Source organism: Dromaius novaehollandiae, chromosome 19 (genome assembly GCF_036370855.1).
Source record: "Dromaius novaehollandiae isolate bDroNov1 chromosome 19, bDroNov1.hap1, whole genome shotgun sequence".
Classification (NCBI taxonomy): domain Eukaryota; kingdom Metazoa; phylum Chordata; class Aves; order Casuariiformes; family Dromaiidae; genus Dromaius; species Dromaius novaehollandiae.
The window spans coordinates 4,106,009-4,123,066 of record NC_088116.1 but is presented as its reverse complement, the minus strand read 5'-3'; the positions used below and the strand labels follow the sequence as shown (position 1 = coordinate 4,123,066).

Below are 17,058 nucleotides of genomic sequence, written 5' to 3'. Positions count from 1 at the left end.
TTTTAGGAAAGTCTCTCTGTGCTCTGCCCCCTATGACTGAAAGGGGAAGACGTTATTTAGAGATGAAGCTGTTTGGGACAGGCACAGTCTTAAGTATTTACCATAAGTACAAAAAAGGAGTCCCTTGTCACTGGGACCTAGAGAAGGGTCTGCAGCATAAGTTATTGGTCATTTTTGTGTTAGTCTTTTCTTTGTTCTCCCTTCCGTATGAAATTTACTCTTTGTATATCAACTTCTGGACCTCCCTTTTTTAGTTTTACTTTAATGAACCTTTGTTTGTTTGTTTTTTGAGAGAGACTGCCCAGTGTATCATGTCAATATGCTACATCATTTATCTTCATATAAGTCCAAAGTATTTCTCAATACACTTTGTATTAAGCTCCTATAAAGTAACACAGAATAAATAAGAGTTTGGTATCAGAGCAGCTTGTCTGTTAGCAATTGTGCATGACAGATTAATAGCTTTGTTTTGAATTGTTTACATGTGACAACAGTAGTCACAGCTGTCATACAGAAAAATATAACTGTTTTTTCAACACTCTTATTTGACTGTCGTTAAATAAACTGCAGTATCAATGTCATTATGTAAATCCGGTGCTCTGGTCTCTTCAGAGAGACCTGAAATGCTGACAGGAGTGAACCCGTCTATAAACCTCTTCCCAGTGAGTCTAGAAAAGGCTGATGATGAAGCTGCATCTTTTGCGTGAGATGTGCCATAGCGTTTCCCCTGTTAACTGGCAGACGAAGCCTGCAGGCGCTTCGCAATGCGTCGCTGGCTCCCGCACGTCCAAGGCAGCGCTGGCCATCTCGTACAGGGCAATGGCAGCGTGGAGGTCTCTCGTACTTTCTCTTTCCTTCCTTATTCTGTGTAATAAGTTCAGCTTTGATTTGGGGGCGGAGGGGAGAGTATCAGGCTGCCTTACTGGTCTAATAAACTGTGACTCATTTGAAGGGAAAAAACATAGGAGAAAATTGTTGACAGTATGTTTCCCAAGATGACAACAAAACGCACCAAATAATTAATAGCAGAAGTTAAAGTTTGAGCAGTTTTTGCCCTGCATGTAAAAAAAGTTAAAACTTTTTTTTAAATCTGCAACTTTATGAAAATAGCTTAGTTTAACTCAGTACTCCCCCCCGCAAAGTTTGTTGCATAACCTTTTGTTATGTGATTTTTTTTTTTTAGCTACAACATCTAGTGCTCAAGCTAGAGACTATTTGAATTGTTTGATTTTTTTTTTTTTTTTTTTTAATTCTTCCAGGCTTTTTAAGTGTGTAGCACTTCAATTCTTGTACAGATTTTTTGATGGTTTTGGCTGTTCTGTTTTTTTTTTTTTTTTTGAGGTCTGTCCCAAATATCTTTTAATGCAAAATGGAGCACATACGTAATTCACTTACATGGCATTTAAACAACACTTAAGTTTTGATTTACATTTCAAACAATCTTTAGCAAACAGCAGTAAGGTCACTTTCTTGTATATGTGGAACAACTGACACGGCTTAAGCAACATACTGAGGGATTACTGTTTCTGTGATTTTGGGAGAAAGAGCCAAAAGTTATGAAGGACCATTGTAAGATGTCATGAAGTCGCAGTCATTCAAAACGTCTTTTAACATAGAGCTTAAACACCTCCATCCTCTAAAAACAACAGCAAGGGAAACACCTGCTCTAATAAAGCTGAAGGTCATAAATATCTTAAGGAGAATGTCTTACAGTTTTAAACATTCTCTTTTTTATTAGGAAGTAAGGATTATTATTTTTCCTTGACAACATAATATTACTGTAACAATGGCAGAGGAAAAGCTGAAAGACTCAATTTTTAATTGATCACAGGGAGACGTTTTTAAAAAGCATGAATAGTTAAAATTGCACTTCCGATTATCCAAAAAAGTCTGTTTTACATATATAATAACATCAATAGTGGTGGAAGTAAGAAACACTAAATTTTAACCTAGGCTCCTTGCATCAGAGACAAACGTGCTTTTAATCTTAATTCTTATTTAAACTAACATTAAATGTATATGAAATTACTTGTGTTTTTTCAGGGTCCACACATTGCATCAGTTACTCTTGCTGCATATGAATGTAATTCAGTTAATTTTCCTGAGCCACCTTATCCGGATCAAATTATCTGCCCTGATGAGGAGGAGATTGAAGGATCCATCTCTTTATGGGCTATCATCTCAAAAGTCAGGCTGGAGGCCTGCATGTGGGTAAGGTTTGGTTTATAAAACTTATACAGTCTTAATTTATGCATTTCATTTCTGTGTTCAGCAGTACGCAAAAATTGCTGAAATTAGTAAAATAATAATGGTCTACACTGCTAACAGTAATATGTATATTTAAAATATGAAGTTAGTTTCCTGATCAACCTTGTCTATACTCATCCTGTATACTTTTAATCTCCTTTAAAGGGAAGTAATAAATATTAGTAGGCCATCTTTTATCAGCTGCAGAGAGACTGTTTTTCTAGAGGGTAATAGGGAACACTCATGTGCTCCGAGGTTCTTGATGCGAAAGGTAAGTTCCAGAAAGGGTGTCTGCATCCCAAGTGATGTTGCAACTGTCAGGTCTTATGCTGCATGCAATTAAGCAATAAATAATTTCAAAAACTTTGGGCCTATAACTTGTGTGAAGCTGCTGTTACTCATACGAAGGATTCAGAACCTAGTATCCCAGCTGCGACATTTTTCTGGGTTGCATCAATAGATTGGATTAAATACAGTGTACATTGCACATTTTCACATATTTTATATATTTTACTTCTATTTCTCTGCCTGTTTCCATCGTGGAAAAAATTTCACTTAAGACAGGGAAAGCAGGTCAACTTTCAAGAAGTGAATTAGGGTCTTAGAACAGTTTGTCATTAGAACTTTCTTTCTATTTTACTTTCTTTGCTTCTGCAGCTTTTTACAGAAGTTTCGTTTCTTTGGAGGATTTTGGTCAGCTAAGTTTTTTTTTTTCTTTCTTTCTTTCTTTTCTCATGTTGTGTAGATGATTTTAGATTGCAGTTTACAGCGATGCGTCTGCTAAGAACTGTATGCCAAATTAGCATGATTTTACTACTGGCTTGCTGTTCTGACTGATGATTTAATTGTTAAATTCTTGGCTGTCCAGTTCAAATGTGCAGGGAGGAAATTTTGAAAGTACATAGTATCTGATGTTTGCTGTTTTACTTCTGAGTACTTTCTAATATTATGAAAAGATAAATGAAGACAACTTTGGTCATTGTGACTTCTAAAACTCTCGGCAGCTCTATCTCCTACAAAAATTAAATTTGTTATACACATTACAGACTTAAGTAACATGTGCCAGTACCAAAGTCAAAGTATTAACAGAGAAAGCAGACTTACAGCCATCTCAAGAAGCAAAGTACTTTTTTTTTTTTTTTTTTTTTTAATTCACTTTTTCTAATTAGAGGACAGAGTTGCCTGAATGCTTGGTAAGTAGATGGAGATAACTGACTTTGGGTACAAGTATTTATAAGAACATAAATGCAAACTCCTTTTTTTATTTCCCTCCTGTTATCCCTCTGCTTAAGTTTGTTTAATGAAGACTGGAATAATAAAAATGGCATTTACGTTTAGGTTTCTGGAGTTGCAAAATAAAAATGTAACTCGGGGTAAACGTCCATTGCTTAATCTTTGGCATCTAAAATAACTGAACTCTAACGAGAATTAAGTAGTTTAGAAATGAATTAATACAATTACAAGCATTGCAAGCTTGTATCTTTCTAAGCAGTAATGAACCTCAAGGGAGAACAAACAGTATCTTCCATCTTTCATTTTTGCTGCATTTGTTGGTTCACTCTGGGGAAATGACAGGGGAATATGACCAAGCCAGACTGTTTTGTATTTTCCCCCCCTTCTCTCCTCTTGCCTTCGAATTCGCTGTCAGCTACCTTTTCACTGAACTCTGTCTCCACTGGCGTTTCCCTTGGGAGCATCCTCTGTCTACCAGTGGTGTCTAGCGTAATGTTATGCTTTCTTGGAATGTTTCATGAGTACATAAACATCGCTTGCTAATTTCCTGTAAGCCAAATCAAGCTGGCAACTGCTGCTGCTTCTTCCAGTATGTTTCTTTTGTCCTAATTCCAGTTCACATTTTATGGAAGCCGTTGAAGAAGCTTCCCCTGGCTTCTGTCACTCCTAAAGCAAATGTCCACTTACTGAAAAGCAACGGTGACTTCCAGAAAGCAACTAATTTTTGCAACTCAATATGTTACTAAAAGATTTTGATTTGAATTAATTTTCATCTTTCAAACTGAAATCAGGCGTAAGTGTAATTCCCAGTCTATGTATGATTGATTCAACTCACAAAAGCTTTTTTTAATGGAACCAGCAACTTCTAGTTGGATCTAAAATCTGAATTTATCATGATAATCACTGGATAGACTGCAAAAGAAAAAGAATTATTAGGTGTGTGTATAGAAGTGCTCCTAACGCAGCACATGGAGCCCTCTGAGGAGCTGCTGCTATAGCACCGATGGCCCTGTGTCCTTTAGATTTGTAAAGTGAAATTATGTTGAGAGGCTCCAGAGTGAAATCTGGCCAATCTCCTTGATTGTTTGGAAGGAGACAGGAGGGTGGTGGTAATATAAGTTTTCATGTGAAAGGTTGAAAGCAGGACGTTCCCAGTAGGGACTTGCAGATCTCTGGCTATAAAGCTGCCCAGGCTAAGTATCCTACAAGGTTTGAATGTGGGAATTTATCTGCACAAGGGGTTTGATTCAGATCGCAAAAACATTAGTGGCTGTTTCAGCCAACTTAAACCAGGTACAGTTTTTTTCCAGAGATTAAAAGTCACTACTAGTCCCCTGCATGTCAGTGATAGCTGTTTTTGTTGATAATGAGTGTTACTAGGATTAAATATCCCTGTATCTAAGGAATTATTAGGTGAAACAAAAATGATGCTTTTTAAATCTCTATAAAAATTGGCTCCACCAGTCCTGGCCTGCAGAAGGACTCTCAGAAACAATCAGTTAGGTGTATGCCAGTTTTCACAGCCTTCTGTCCCACAGGGACGAGGAATTCAATAGTGCCCTACACTTTTAATGCGTTGCAGCTTTTTAAATGTTTTTTTACAAGAAATAAGGGGAAAGAATAAAAATATTTAATTGCGCAGGATTAGCAGAACAGGCAGCCTGTGTCCTGACCAGGATAAAATCAGTTTAAAAGACTCTTTCTAGTGGAGTAATTTCCAAGTTTCCTTTTCGGAATGTATTTGTGTAAAAGAATTTTGATTAGCACTTGCTTTTCCAATTCCTTGTTAGTCCAAGGAATCTCTAAGTAAACCCCACACTCAAAGTTAACTGGTGAAAATTGACAGCTAATGTTACAAAAAGCAGTTAAATAGTTACTGTGTTGGATCCCTTAATTACTTCTTTTTTTTTCTGCACTTAAGGAACCTATCTGCAACAGACATGAAATCATATGATTTTGCTGCGCTTCTGAAATGTTTTGTAATAGTAAGCATGTGACTTATCCAATTTAAAGAAAGTTCATGTCCTGTACACACATGCGAACCTCTTCCTCAGTTAACAAAATGAAGCCAAAGCAAATTGGCAGAGGCCTGAGAAGCAATGTGACTTTTTGTTCTTGCATCACCCTAAGAACATAACCTCAAGTTAATTTTTCTGAAACGTTGCTACTGTTCTCAGGCTTATAATTCCTTGTGCCAGAAATAGGCAGATGAATGATGTTCAGCTTGTTGCATTCCTTTAAATTTGTTTCTTCTGTGGAAAACAAGGGAATAAACATGTGAGGCTGTGTATTTTATATGCTGGGAATTTAACAGTTTGGGTAAGGGCACAGGGCAGTGGTATTTAAAACCAACCTGTTGATTTGGAGTAAATGCCGCAGCTGGAATTCTCCCTTGCATGCAGCTGCATATCGAACTGGAACAAAGGAAACTGAAAAGCTTTTACATTGCTTCAAAGGAATAGAAAAGCTTTTGTTACTCGCGCCTGACCCCAGGAAAGAAAAGCCATCTGCATGCAGCGAAGTTTTAGCACTTTTCCAATGTGGCACCCAACTATTGTGCTGTTACCTGTCCTATATTTAAACCATTTTGAGTTTAATCCAAGTTCCTGTTTCATTAGCCTCTGTTTATCCATATGTTCAATCTTAACTCTTTTTTTTTTTTTTTGGTTAAGTTAAAGTTGCATTTACCCACAAGACTGAAATGAGTCATTTGATGTCCTGAGAAAACAAATATAATTTTCCTGTGGTGAAAAAAGAGCCATGCTTTCATCTCTGGTTCTCTTGGCTTTCTTTTTTCCATTTTAGAGAGAGAGCGAGCGAGCTCTGGACGAAGCTTTGCTTAACCTTATTTTCCTTGCTCACAGCTGTAGTAAAGCTGGAGCCCGTTTTCTAACAGACAGTTGCACCAAGTCTTGTGACTGCGCAAGCCAGCGACGTGACAGCCCAGGGGAGGGCTTCCCGGGCTATTTTGAGGGCTGTGCAGGAGCGAGGCCCGTCACATGCCGACAAATGTGTCCGGCACACGGGGTCACGTCGCGGGGGAGAGAGGGCAGCGTGTGCTGAGTCAGGGAGCGCGTCGGCGCGCGGGGCCGGGGCCAGCGCTCTTGGCTGCGGCGGGGACGAGCTGCAGCCTCCCCGGGACACCGGGCAGGGCGGCGCGACTTGCAGCTTTGCAGTCTGGGTTGAGAAAAGCCGAATTTAGCAAAACTAGGAAAAGCGGGGGAGTGAAGTTTCAAAGCAACTGCATTATGTTTGAAAGCAGGAGAATTTGGTCCTGGTAGGTAAAAGTAAACTTCTGGAAGCAGCTGGTCCCTGCAGTTCTTCATGAATAACTGATACATATTCATAGCTTCTAATCAGTCGAAGTGTCTAAGGGACAGTGCATATCCCAGTTAATATTTTAGCGTATACACAAGACTAAATCAGAGTTGCTCTTTTCCCAGGGTGCTGGCACAGCCATTGGAGAGCTGCCTCCGTACTTTATGGCGAGGGCGGCCCGGCTCTCTGGTGCTGAACCTGATGATGAAGAGTACCAGGAATTTGAGGAGATGCTGGAACATGCAGAGACTGCACAAGTAAGAGCAGTGCAAAACAGCAGCGTTCATAAAGCACACAGCCAACCAGAGGGAATAAATAACCGTTCCAATGAAATGGGGAATGGGCCAAAAATCAGTTGGTGTGCCTTCACAGGGGACTTCCCAGGGGTGGGAAAAGATCCTCTGCTGGGTAGAGATACCTTTCATCGCACTAGGACAACAAGGTAGCTTCCTGAGGGACATACAGTGCTGTAGCCAAAGTATTTGGTACAAATACTGGGGTTTTTGTTTGTTTGTTTTGTTTTAAAGTTCCAAGAACAGAACAACAAAGGTGGGGACAAAGTGGGCTAACAAATCCGTGATTGAGGAGGAGCTATAATAAACATGATTATAAAATAGCTGAATTTAATACCTCCCTCAGCCAGGAGAGATGGTTCTCAGCCAATTCCTCCCCTTGAGATGACATTTACCTGCCTCACCACTAGCAGCCTGTAGGGCTGGAGCATGACCCATTCATCAGCCTGAGGAAACATATTTTTCCTGATGTGAAAATGCAGCCAAACTGCTCTGAATCCCTTTTTGTTGTTCCTGTCACTTGTTTTCTTGATAGATTAAACACTGCTTGCATTACAGCATATTGTGCAACCGATGCTGTATTTTGGTTAGATATTATTGTTGATAATTTTCATTCAGGTCAGGAGTTTGCATCTTCAGAAGTTATTGACAGTGTCTTAAAAGAAGGTAAACATTTTTTCCTCAAACTTTTTGCCACTGAATTTCTCTTTTATATTTTCCCTTCTTAACTCCTGTTTTGTCTACCAAAACAGAAGTGGATCATGAGACTGCTATGAAAAAAACAGCAGATGCTATTTACCAGCAAAGCTATCTTTTAACGTACCTAACTCCTGTCAGGGTGCTTTCTTGATACAAATAAATATTTCTTTTCTTTTTTTTCCCTTTTTTTTTTTTTTTGGCATTCTCTCAAAAAAATAGATGAAGCTTATCCAGGAAAGAAAGCAGATTGTTTGGAAATATTTGGTACAATCTGGTAATACAGCAATACTAATACCATAGTAATAGTAATACTAATACTAAACCCTGTGTTTCATGAGAACCTATCAGATAGTCCTTAAGGGGTTTTTTGCTAATGCAAATAGTAAATTATCTTCTAAATCTTTAAAGATGCAGTGGCAAAAAAAAAAAAAAAAAAATGCTTTGATCTTTGCCCTATTGTCAATATTTGTTTTGCGAAGTAATCTCTAACTGTATAAAAATAGAGTCCCAATAAAAAAATACACAAAACCAATCAAATAATCAAATACCTGACTTAGGAGCCGAAATGCTAGCTCTGGTCACTGAAACTCTCCCAGCAAATTATACCCATGTAAAGCGCTGGGAGCAGCCAGAGGTGGTTTCTGTAATGCACCAAAAGAGTCTTAAGCAGAAAGTTTTTGCTAGAGAGCATCTGTCAGGACAGGCCAAAGCTATAGCTAACTGTATTGACTGTCCTTAGTAAACAAATGGTGTTGTGTAATTAATTAAGAAACATGACGGTGTTATTTACCAGTACTTTTGATTTTATTCTCTTGGCAACTGAATTTGGATTTGAAACATGTTGTTTTGTGGATGCATGGCCAGGAAAATCTCTCTTTAAACGACACTTGTGGTTTGGTTTCTATAAAACCCTCTTAACATGAGGCTTTGACAATCCGATTAAATTGTATTACACTCATAAAACTGACAGTTCATTTTTTTCCACTTGCGAATATGACTTCCTTCTTGCTTTTGGCTTCTATCATGTTTTTGCTAGATGTCTGTGGGAGACAGGCTTGCCTTTTCCTATGACCTTGAGTAAGTCCCAGCATCATAAGCATAGCTTATCACTATTTGTTCTGTAATTGCTACTTCGTGAAGAGTTATAAAGTCTATTTTTAAATTGCTTAATAACAATTTTCATTACCTACATCAGCATCTCCCACTGTCCAAAAATTCAAGCATTCTGCTTAAGAAAATGAGGGATGTGTCAAGTGTCTCATGCCATGGAGACTACTACAAATGTTTGACGTCAAATGATAGAAGGCATTCTTTCAGTATAAAGGTCTTGCTTCATCCTGTGCTTTTGAAAAGCCTGAATTTGGGTGCATTACATTTTGAAGAATAGCTTCCCTCTCTACTTCTGCTGAGCTGCTCTGTGCCTACAAGGCAAAGCCAAATGGCTTGACATTTCTATGTGCATATGTTTTGTTTAGAAAGCTTGTCACTGCTGTTTCTCAAAAACAATGGTAATTTTGAGAAACAGATGAGGATCTTCTATGGTGAGAATAGACTATGAATGTAACATCTAGCCTGAATGGTCTGTGAGGGGGAATGTGCTTGCTAGTTTGGCACTTTAAAAAAAAAAAGGGGGGGGGGGAGGGGGAGGTGGGAATTAGGAGGACTAAACAGCTTAAAGGATTAGTGTCCCATTCAAAATTGCACCAAGTAAAATATTATTTACTTTGAAGAGCCTGTTGAGGGTTATTCTGTCATAAATTACAAATCTAAGTGACCAGTCTTCTTGAGTTAGGTTTGAAGAAAACTCATTAGCCTGCAGTTGATGTGTGAGCCTGTTGCATTTGCCGTTAGCATACTTTGGAGAAAGTCCCTCATCTTGAAGGAGCATTTGCTGCTTCTGGGTGCGTGCACGTGTGCCCGTGAGCTGGGCTCCGTTGCAGAAAGTGAGCTTCAGAGCTGCTCTGGCCTCTGGCTCGTCTCGTTAAAGCGAGCGGCTTTTCCCTGGAGAAGCAGCGTGGGCTGCACGCAGGCGCTTTGCTCCTCCAAGCTGCACGTGGTGCAGAGCCCAGCATGCTATAGAAACACAGCAGCTCGGGCTGATCTGTCACTGCTTAGCACAGGAGTTAAAAAGGATGAATGTTTTAAATGGTATCTCAGTCGCTGTTGCTTCTCCACTAGTCCAATTGCAGAGCGCTGGCGTTTTTTCTCAGCGCTCCCCTTCTTTAGTGACGGGGAGTAGCTCTAGTGCAACTGTTCAAACCAACCTCGCAATTAGGGGAAGCGAATCCAGTACTTAGTGCTAGAGCAGCATATCGGTAATAATATAGTGCGAGCATAGTTTTGTACCGTTTCATGCCTGCGCACACGCATCTGCAGGGACTCTGCTTTTTGCCAGTTTAATAATTCCTGATTATTAAGTATTTTTCTCATCTCTGTGTCTTTTCTCTGCCATGCTGAAGCTCTTGAAGCTGACAGAGGTTTCTGGTGAAAATGAAGCTTACTGCCAGCTTTCCTCGTGGTGCTTAGTGATAATGTGCAGTGCTTGGGCCCGTGCTGTATCATGGCGCTCTTTACTAAGCGGAGAAAGTAAGCAGTATCTTTGCTGTATATCTAATTCTCCGTAAGTGTTTGGATTCATTAAGTGGCATATATTTAAGAACTAATGATTTACACGTCGGGCTCTGCTTCTGTGCAGGGTTGTTGCAGCCAGATTTCCCTGCGAAAATATTTTCTAGTTGCCTATGTTACTATCAGTTTACTGCTGTTTGTTTACTTTCCAAATTGTGTCCTTGCCTTCCTTTGAAAGAATACGAACTGGGAAAAGGGTTAAATCCGCGCAAAGCCCGCGATGCAGCCGGACCCGTTTGTAGATGATTGAGTGCCATCTGCACGCTGAATGTCAGTCGTTGCTGGGACCTGTTTTTGACTCCACTGAACCTTTACTGGTTGTGGTTTGTCTGGCCATCACATGACTTCTCTGAAAATTCCCCCTCCCCTCCATTTCCAGTAAACTGTTTGAACAGGAGTGACTCAGACTGAAACCAGCTTCCCTGTAACCACAGGGCTTGTTAAAGAATTTGTCAACGTGGACTCAAGAGGGTTTGTATTAAGCTGAGCTGCAACTGCGTCGGTTTGCATTGCGTCAGGACTTCCACCGAGCGACTTCCTGCTCCGCCGGCCGGCTCCCTGCCAGCAAGGGGTTAAACCGATGAACGTGGCGATAGCGGCGGTTGGGCGCAGGCTGAACCCATCTTTCTGGCCCTTCTGCGCGGTGTCGCGCCTCGAGCGGGATCGCTTTCCCACGTCTCGACGCGGGGCTCTTCCTCGCCGAAGCGGAGCAAAGTACGCCGCCACACCCAGGCACGGCTCCTCCGAGACCGGCGCTGTTCTGACACGACGCCCTGACCTCATCCGAGTGGAATGATCAGCCTCGGCTCATCAGCAGAATGCTACTTAATTAGCAGAGTAAAACAAGGTGGCCAAAGTGCATCTCTCCCATGATTGAACTCACAATTAATATCTGATAAGTTCCTGCTTGGAGAGGTTTCCCTGGCTGCTGCCTTGTCAGATCAAAAGGTTTTAAGGGTATTCTTTAGAATTAAAAAAGAAGTTAAAGTAGACCACAAGCCAGGTTTTCATGAAGCAGTTACAAAAATGGAAGTGGCAAAGTGGCGCACACAATAAATGGAAAAGCTTGACTCCCCCCCCCCTTTCCCAGAAATAACTTGCTGAAACCCAGCATCAAATTCCGTTCGTAACTTTTCTCGCTCGGGCCTCCAGTGGCCCCCCGGCCTCATCAGCTTCCTCTCATTATTAATTGTGCTGGGCCAGGAGGAGGGGGCTGGCGCGGGGTCTGGGCTGCCTGACGGGTGGCCACGAGGCAGCTTGTCTGCACGCTCTGCCCGCCTGGAGCTCGGGGCCTGTGTTCGTTAGCGCGCGTCGGGGAGGCTCCTTGCCCTTCTATCTTGGCCCATAATTAAATGTGAATTCAAGAATGATCAAATCCCGAAGCTTCACTTCACAGAATTTCGGTGAATTACGTAGCTCGAGAGTGAAATAGCAAGTGGGTCGTGAACTAATAGTAATTTTTTTGACAGCCAGTAAAATAAGCAGTGGTTTTTGACGGCCAGCACAGTAAGCAGTGAGTATACCGACTGTCAGCTTCGTTTTAAATAAAACTCACTGAAATGTGTGAATTGAAATTGTTCACCTAAGCTTTGGAAAGGGTCAATGAGTGCTTTAAATATGGGAACTGTTATTAGAGAGGACTTTGTGAGAAGAGGGGCAGCAAGGAGTTAATGCAGGCGGCAGGCTGACAATAGGAGCTGCGCGTAACAACTGTGCGAGCCACCTCCGTGCCGGGTTTCGCTGGACAGGGCACCGGCACCGGCTGGGGCAGCCCTGTGCCTGCGTTGTTCTGTTCGTTTGCACACCTGCGCGCGGATAAGGGAAAAACCGGCAACGAGCGTTGCGTTGCGTTTGCTCATGGTAATCTGGAGATGACTTTTTCACGTTCTTCTTTGAAATGGTCTTTGTGATACATCTGTTCGCTAAAACTGCTTTTCAAGGACTTGTGCGTTTTTTAATCCACAGTGTGGAAGTACGTAACTTACTAGTAAGAGAAACACCAAAGAAATCTGGATTGCTTTGTAACACTGTCGCTCAGTGTCAGGATATTAGCTCAGAGGAATTTGTTCGGTAACACAGCTCTCCCTTTGAAACAGATACGATCCTTTTTAGGAGGAATCCCTAACTGGAGACCTTACAAGCTGCTTTTGCATTGCAGTTGTGGAGAAGCAGTTGGATGAATTTTGCAGACCTGGTAGTTCACTGTTACGATGTCAGGTGGGAGGTTTTTTCCCAGTCGTGATCCCTGCACAAAAAAAGATCAGTGGCTACTCCATAAACCTCTATATCTTAAGTAAAGTTTTCCAGGAAGTTTGTATCTGAAAAGAATTAAGAATGGCCGCCTTCATGTTTGCTTAGGAATAAATCTGTGTTGCTTCTCCCACGTCTCCACAATGGGCTATTCTGAAATATTAGGATTAATCTCACGATTTAGCTATCATTGCATGGGTGGGTGTATACCAGATTTTTTTTGTCTTTTTGTATATGGAAGGATAAGTTGCCAGATAACTGTACTATACTTCAGGAAAAGTAGCTTCTAAAAGATGGCTGGCTTAGAATGTTTCAGGAAGGTAAAAGATAAAAGAAAGATTGAAAAACTGCAAAATTAAGAACTCCCCAGTGTTCTGAGAAAGACAAATAAACTACCAAAAGCTTAGGTCAGATAAGCTGTTTCAGGAATATTTTTCCAGGGGAAGCCTTAATAACTGATAGAAATTAATTCTGGTATCATAATCAAGAAAATGACTTTTTTCTTTTTTCTTTCTTTTTTTTTTTTTTTTTTTCTTCCTTGCTCCAGACACTGTTTAAGTACCTCTTGGTTGTACGAGAGTCTGGTATGCAGACCACTTCTCTAAGTTGTCTGGGAACCTCTGCTACTTCCCAGGGAGAAGAAGCAAGAGGTATGCTTAGCTTTGCACATCTTCTGCTGGCTAGGCTGAGTTGGAAGACGTGTGTGTGTAAAAGGATTTGTCAGCCGTGTAAGAAATTGCTCACTTTTGATTTATGCAAGTGTTTTTCTTGTGTGTGAGTTTTTTTTCCTCACCTTGTTTCTCAGCTCCTTGCGGAGGAGCAGTATATTCTGTTCAGTGCCAGTGAGTTTGGCTCTGCTTCGTCAGGGATTCAGGTGGTCATTATATTTGTCTGGTTATTGAAAATTGCTGCCCTTTTTGATGATGGTGACTAAAATAAAGTAATAACTTGTTTCATTCCAGCCACCATGAACCTCCCTTACAATATCTGGATCTTAAACCCCAACAAAGTAGGACTTAGTTATTTGAAATAGATAAAAAATTGACAACATCCTGGAGTGGCAAGTCGTGCCACTATAACTAGATCAGCAGACCTGTGACCACAGTAACTAATTGCTGTTGTAGCTTTGAGATAAATGAGCACTCGCTGTGCAGTTGCAATGGCATTTTAGGCAGCCGGCGCATTGCTGGATGAAATGCCAGCATACATTTTCAACTTCAGAAGCAGAGGCTGCAGAGGTCAACTTCTGATGTGTGGGAACCAGAGTGATATAGGTGGTTGTTTTACTTCATTCTTCTCTGTATAGGTGGCTGCTGCTAGCTTGTGTGGAGCTGCGGAATCACAGAATAATTCAGGTTAAAAGGGACCTCAGGCATCCTTTAGCCCCACGTTTTGCTCAGAATGGGCTCAGCTGTGAGATCAGGCCAGGTTGCTCAGGGCTTTATCCAGTCTGGTCCTGAAAACCTCCAAGGATGGAGACTGCACAACCTCTCTGGGCAACCTGAGAGGCCTCGTGGTCTTCCCTGATGTGCCAAACTCAGAACAGTCTTCCATGAAACAGACTGCAGGATCTACTCGCTGCCAGATCTCCTGCAAGATGTGACTAGAGAGTAGTTCTTTAGCAAGCAGAGGAAAAATAAGTTTTATTTCCTGCTTTCATTCAGCGATATAAATTTGTAAAGTGTCAAAGGGGACACATTGCTTCATGCTACTGTACAGATATGAGATGAGGAGTATCACAGTAGAGCTTAGAAGTGGCAGGGGATGTGGTAAAAGGGCTACTGCTCTATAGGACAGATCTGATAAGACTCTGAAATGACATGTTCCTTCCTCTTCCTTCAAACTATTTCCTTTAATTGTGTCTTATTCTTTGCAAAATTTCTTTATGCTTAAAGTGAGAAGCAAAAGTATTTTTTTTTTTTTTAATTTAGAAGTGTGAGAGCTTCAGTTCTAGCTGGGGAAAATGCCAGCATTAAGCTTGAGAGTCCATACTAGCTCCTTGAGCTCTATCGTGTGTGTTTAGTTTGATATGTCACTTCCAAATCCAGACAGGTTGTTGGATTGTAACTAACTAAAAGCTTGGAAGTAAAATTCTTGAGATGGAGTTTATTCTGAAAATGTATTTGCTGGTTTTTCCCCTAAAGTCCTGGAGAGAGAGCAGAGTGAGGGAAATAAATGAAATGTTCTTACATTGGTGCAGTTGGATAAAGAAATGAGGAAAATACCTAAAAGTTCCTAGTGCTGAAATTCTGTTTAATCAAGAGCTGGTCAACCTGCATCCTCCTGATGTTAATGAGAGGTCTTATCTACCATGTAATGTATTCTTTACTAGGGAATTTCACATTTTTTTACTCAAAGACAGGTTAAAATTACGTGGTGGTCAGGGAGAGAAAAACTTGCTATTGGAAGAATGACTTCGCTCTGTTAAGCTCTGCTTTACTACAAACTGTAATGGACTAAACTGCACACTGCGCTAGCTATGGCTTCTTAAGTCTTTCTTTTCTAAGAGCAGTTTTAAAAATCTGGTTATGAGGACAATAGGTTTAACTGTGCTTTCCATGGAAGAACTTCCTTTTTTCTAACAGAAGAGCTAAGTTTAGTTACTCACATGTCTGAGTTTACAAAGTCTCCAAGTTAAGCATCTTTTCCATTATCTCTGTGGCTGGCAGCATCACCCCCTAACATGCCAACAACCTCAAGAATTTGAACACAAACAGATGTGGAAGTAAATCTGTGCATTTCCTTCAACCACCTGTATTCCGTATCCTTGTCCTACACAAGGCTAGCAGAAGAATTCACCTGTATATTGAATATCTGATGGACTTGGGATTTGTATGTGGTACCTACTGCGTGGCAATCCTTTGCTACAAATATTCTGAATAATGCTTTGAAATCTTGTTAGCTTTAAGTCCTCAAGTCTGACATAACCTGTGTCATAAGGTTTTGTAGGAACTGCTCTTTTTTGTCATTCCACTATGCTTCAGTAAGGCCAGAGAAGCCAAGGTCCCCTCTCACTGCTGTTCGTTCTTGTTCATATTGTACTTTATAAAACTGGGTTTTCCTTTTCAACTGTGGACATATATTTCACTCAGCTTTCCTGTATGATTACCTTCTTCCTTTTCCTGAATTTAGTGTCTCAGAAAACCCAGGTTTCTTGTGAAGTGAAATTTATTTCCTTCTCAAGCTTAGAATTTGAGTCATTCCTGTTAATCTGGAATATCTGTCCTATGTCCTTCATATATAAATACCTTTCTTTTATCCAGCTTCGGTGCTTGCTTGGATCTGCCACTTAGCTGTTTTGAAAAATGTGTGAAAACCCTTTTTAACTGTGTGTTTTAACAAACTTGTTTTCCCCAGCCTAGGGCCTTTCTTTCCCAGACTTTCTAGTGATAAATAAGTTTAAACCTTACCTCTCAACTCCTCTCCAGGCATCAAGATGGAAATTCTCCCTTGTAGTTTGCCTTTTTTTGCATTAAACTGGAAGGATTTTTTTGGTTTTTTCTTTTTGTTTTTTGTTTTTCTGTTTTTTATTTTAAAGCCAGAACAGCGATCCAGGGCCACAGCCCTTTCCATGCACACTTGGATATTGAGAGCTGTTGCTACTGAAGGCGTAGGAGATGGGTACCACTGTGCACCACTGTCTGACTCTTCCTGTTCGCTGCTTGCTTGACCCTTACCCGACTCGTGAGATCTGTCACCTTTATGTCATGCAGGAGGCATGAAATGGCTTCTTTGGTCACTGAGTAATGAACTGTTTGCAGTGATAGACAATGACCATCAGCTGCGTCTTGATCTTGGTTCTTCTCATCTTGACTCTAGGTTGCTGTGTTGAGCATTAAACGTTGCTGCTGCCCTGCTGCCTTCTTAGCATGTACGTTGTAGCCTATCAGCCTATAGGTAGCTATCTGACTTCTTTAAAACTGCTCTTCTGCAGCTCATATGTTATTTCAATGAGTTAATAATTCTTCCCAGTCCTCTGAAATTCTAGAATTCGCTGCCTGACCACAAATGGTCATTCTCCCATCAGTTGTGTTTGATTCCATTGTGTTGTAATAGAAAGCCAGAAGAAGCAAAATATTGTGCAGCTCATTTTTAACATAACTCAGATTTTTACATAAAAAGGGGCACTGTCTTTGTAGGCAGCTTTTTAAATGTTAAGGAATTTATAATTTTAATAGACAGTAGTTTAATATGTTGTCTTCTGTCTTTGGGGAAAAATGTTCTCCTGCTCAGATTATTATTCAGATGATTTAACTTTGTTTCTAGTAAGAAATTAATATTATAATATAAACTGCTCAAATCTTGAAGTATTGTCCACTTTTGTTTACGTACAAGTCACACACTCGCATCAGGGGTGTCTGACACTAGGATGAATCCTACCTATCTCTAC

General features: G+C 40.6%; 1 protein-coding gene across 6 annotated transcripts in view; it reads left to right on the top strand.

Moving 5' to 3' along the window:
- Positions 1–17,058, top strand: part of VMP1 (vacuole membrane protein 1) — a 72,353-nt gene that overhangs the window by 28,404 nt on the left and 26,891 nt on the right. For all 6 annotated transcript variants that reach the window (XM_064523145.1, XM_064523147.1, XM_064523148.1 and 3 more), the window contains 2 exons: positions 2,044–2,211; positions 6,924–7,055. In XM_064523145.1, the coding sequence (XP_064379215.1) occupies positions 2,044–2,211; positions 6,924–7,055 (300 nt within the window). The remainder of the gene's footprint in view (positions 1–2,043; positions 2,212–6,923; positions 7,056–17,058) is intronic.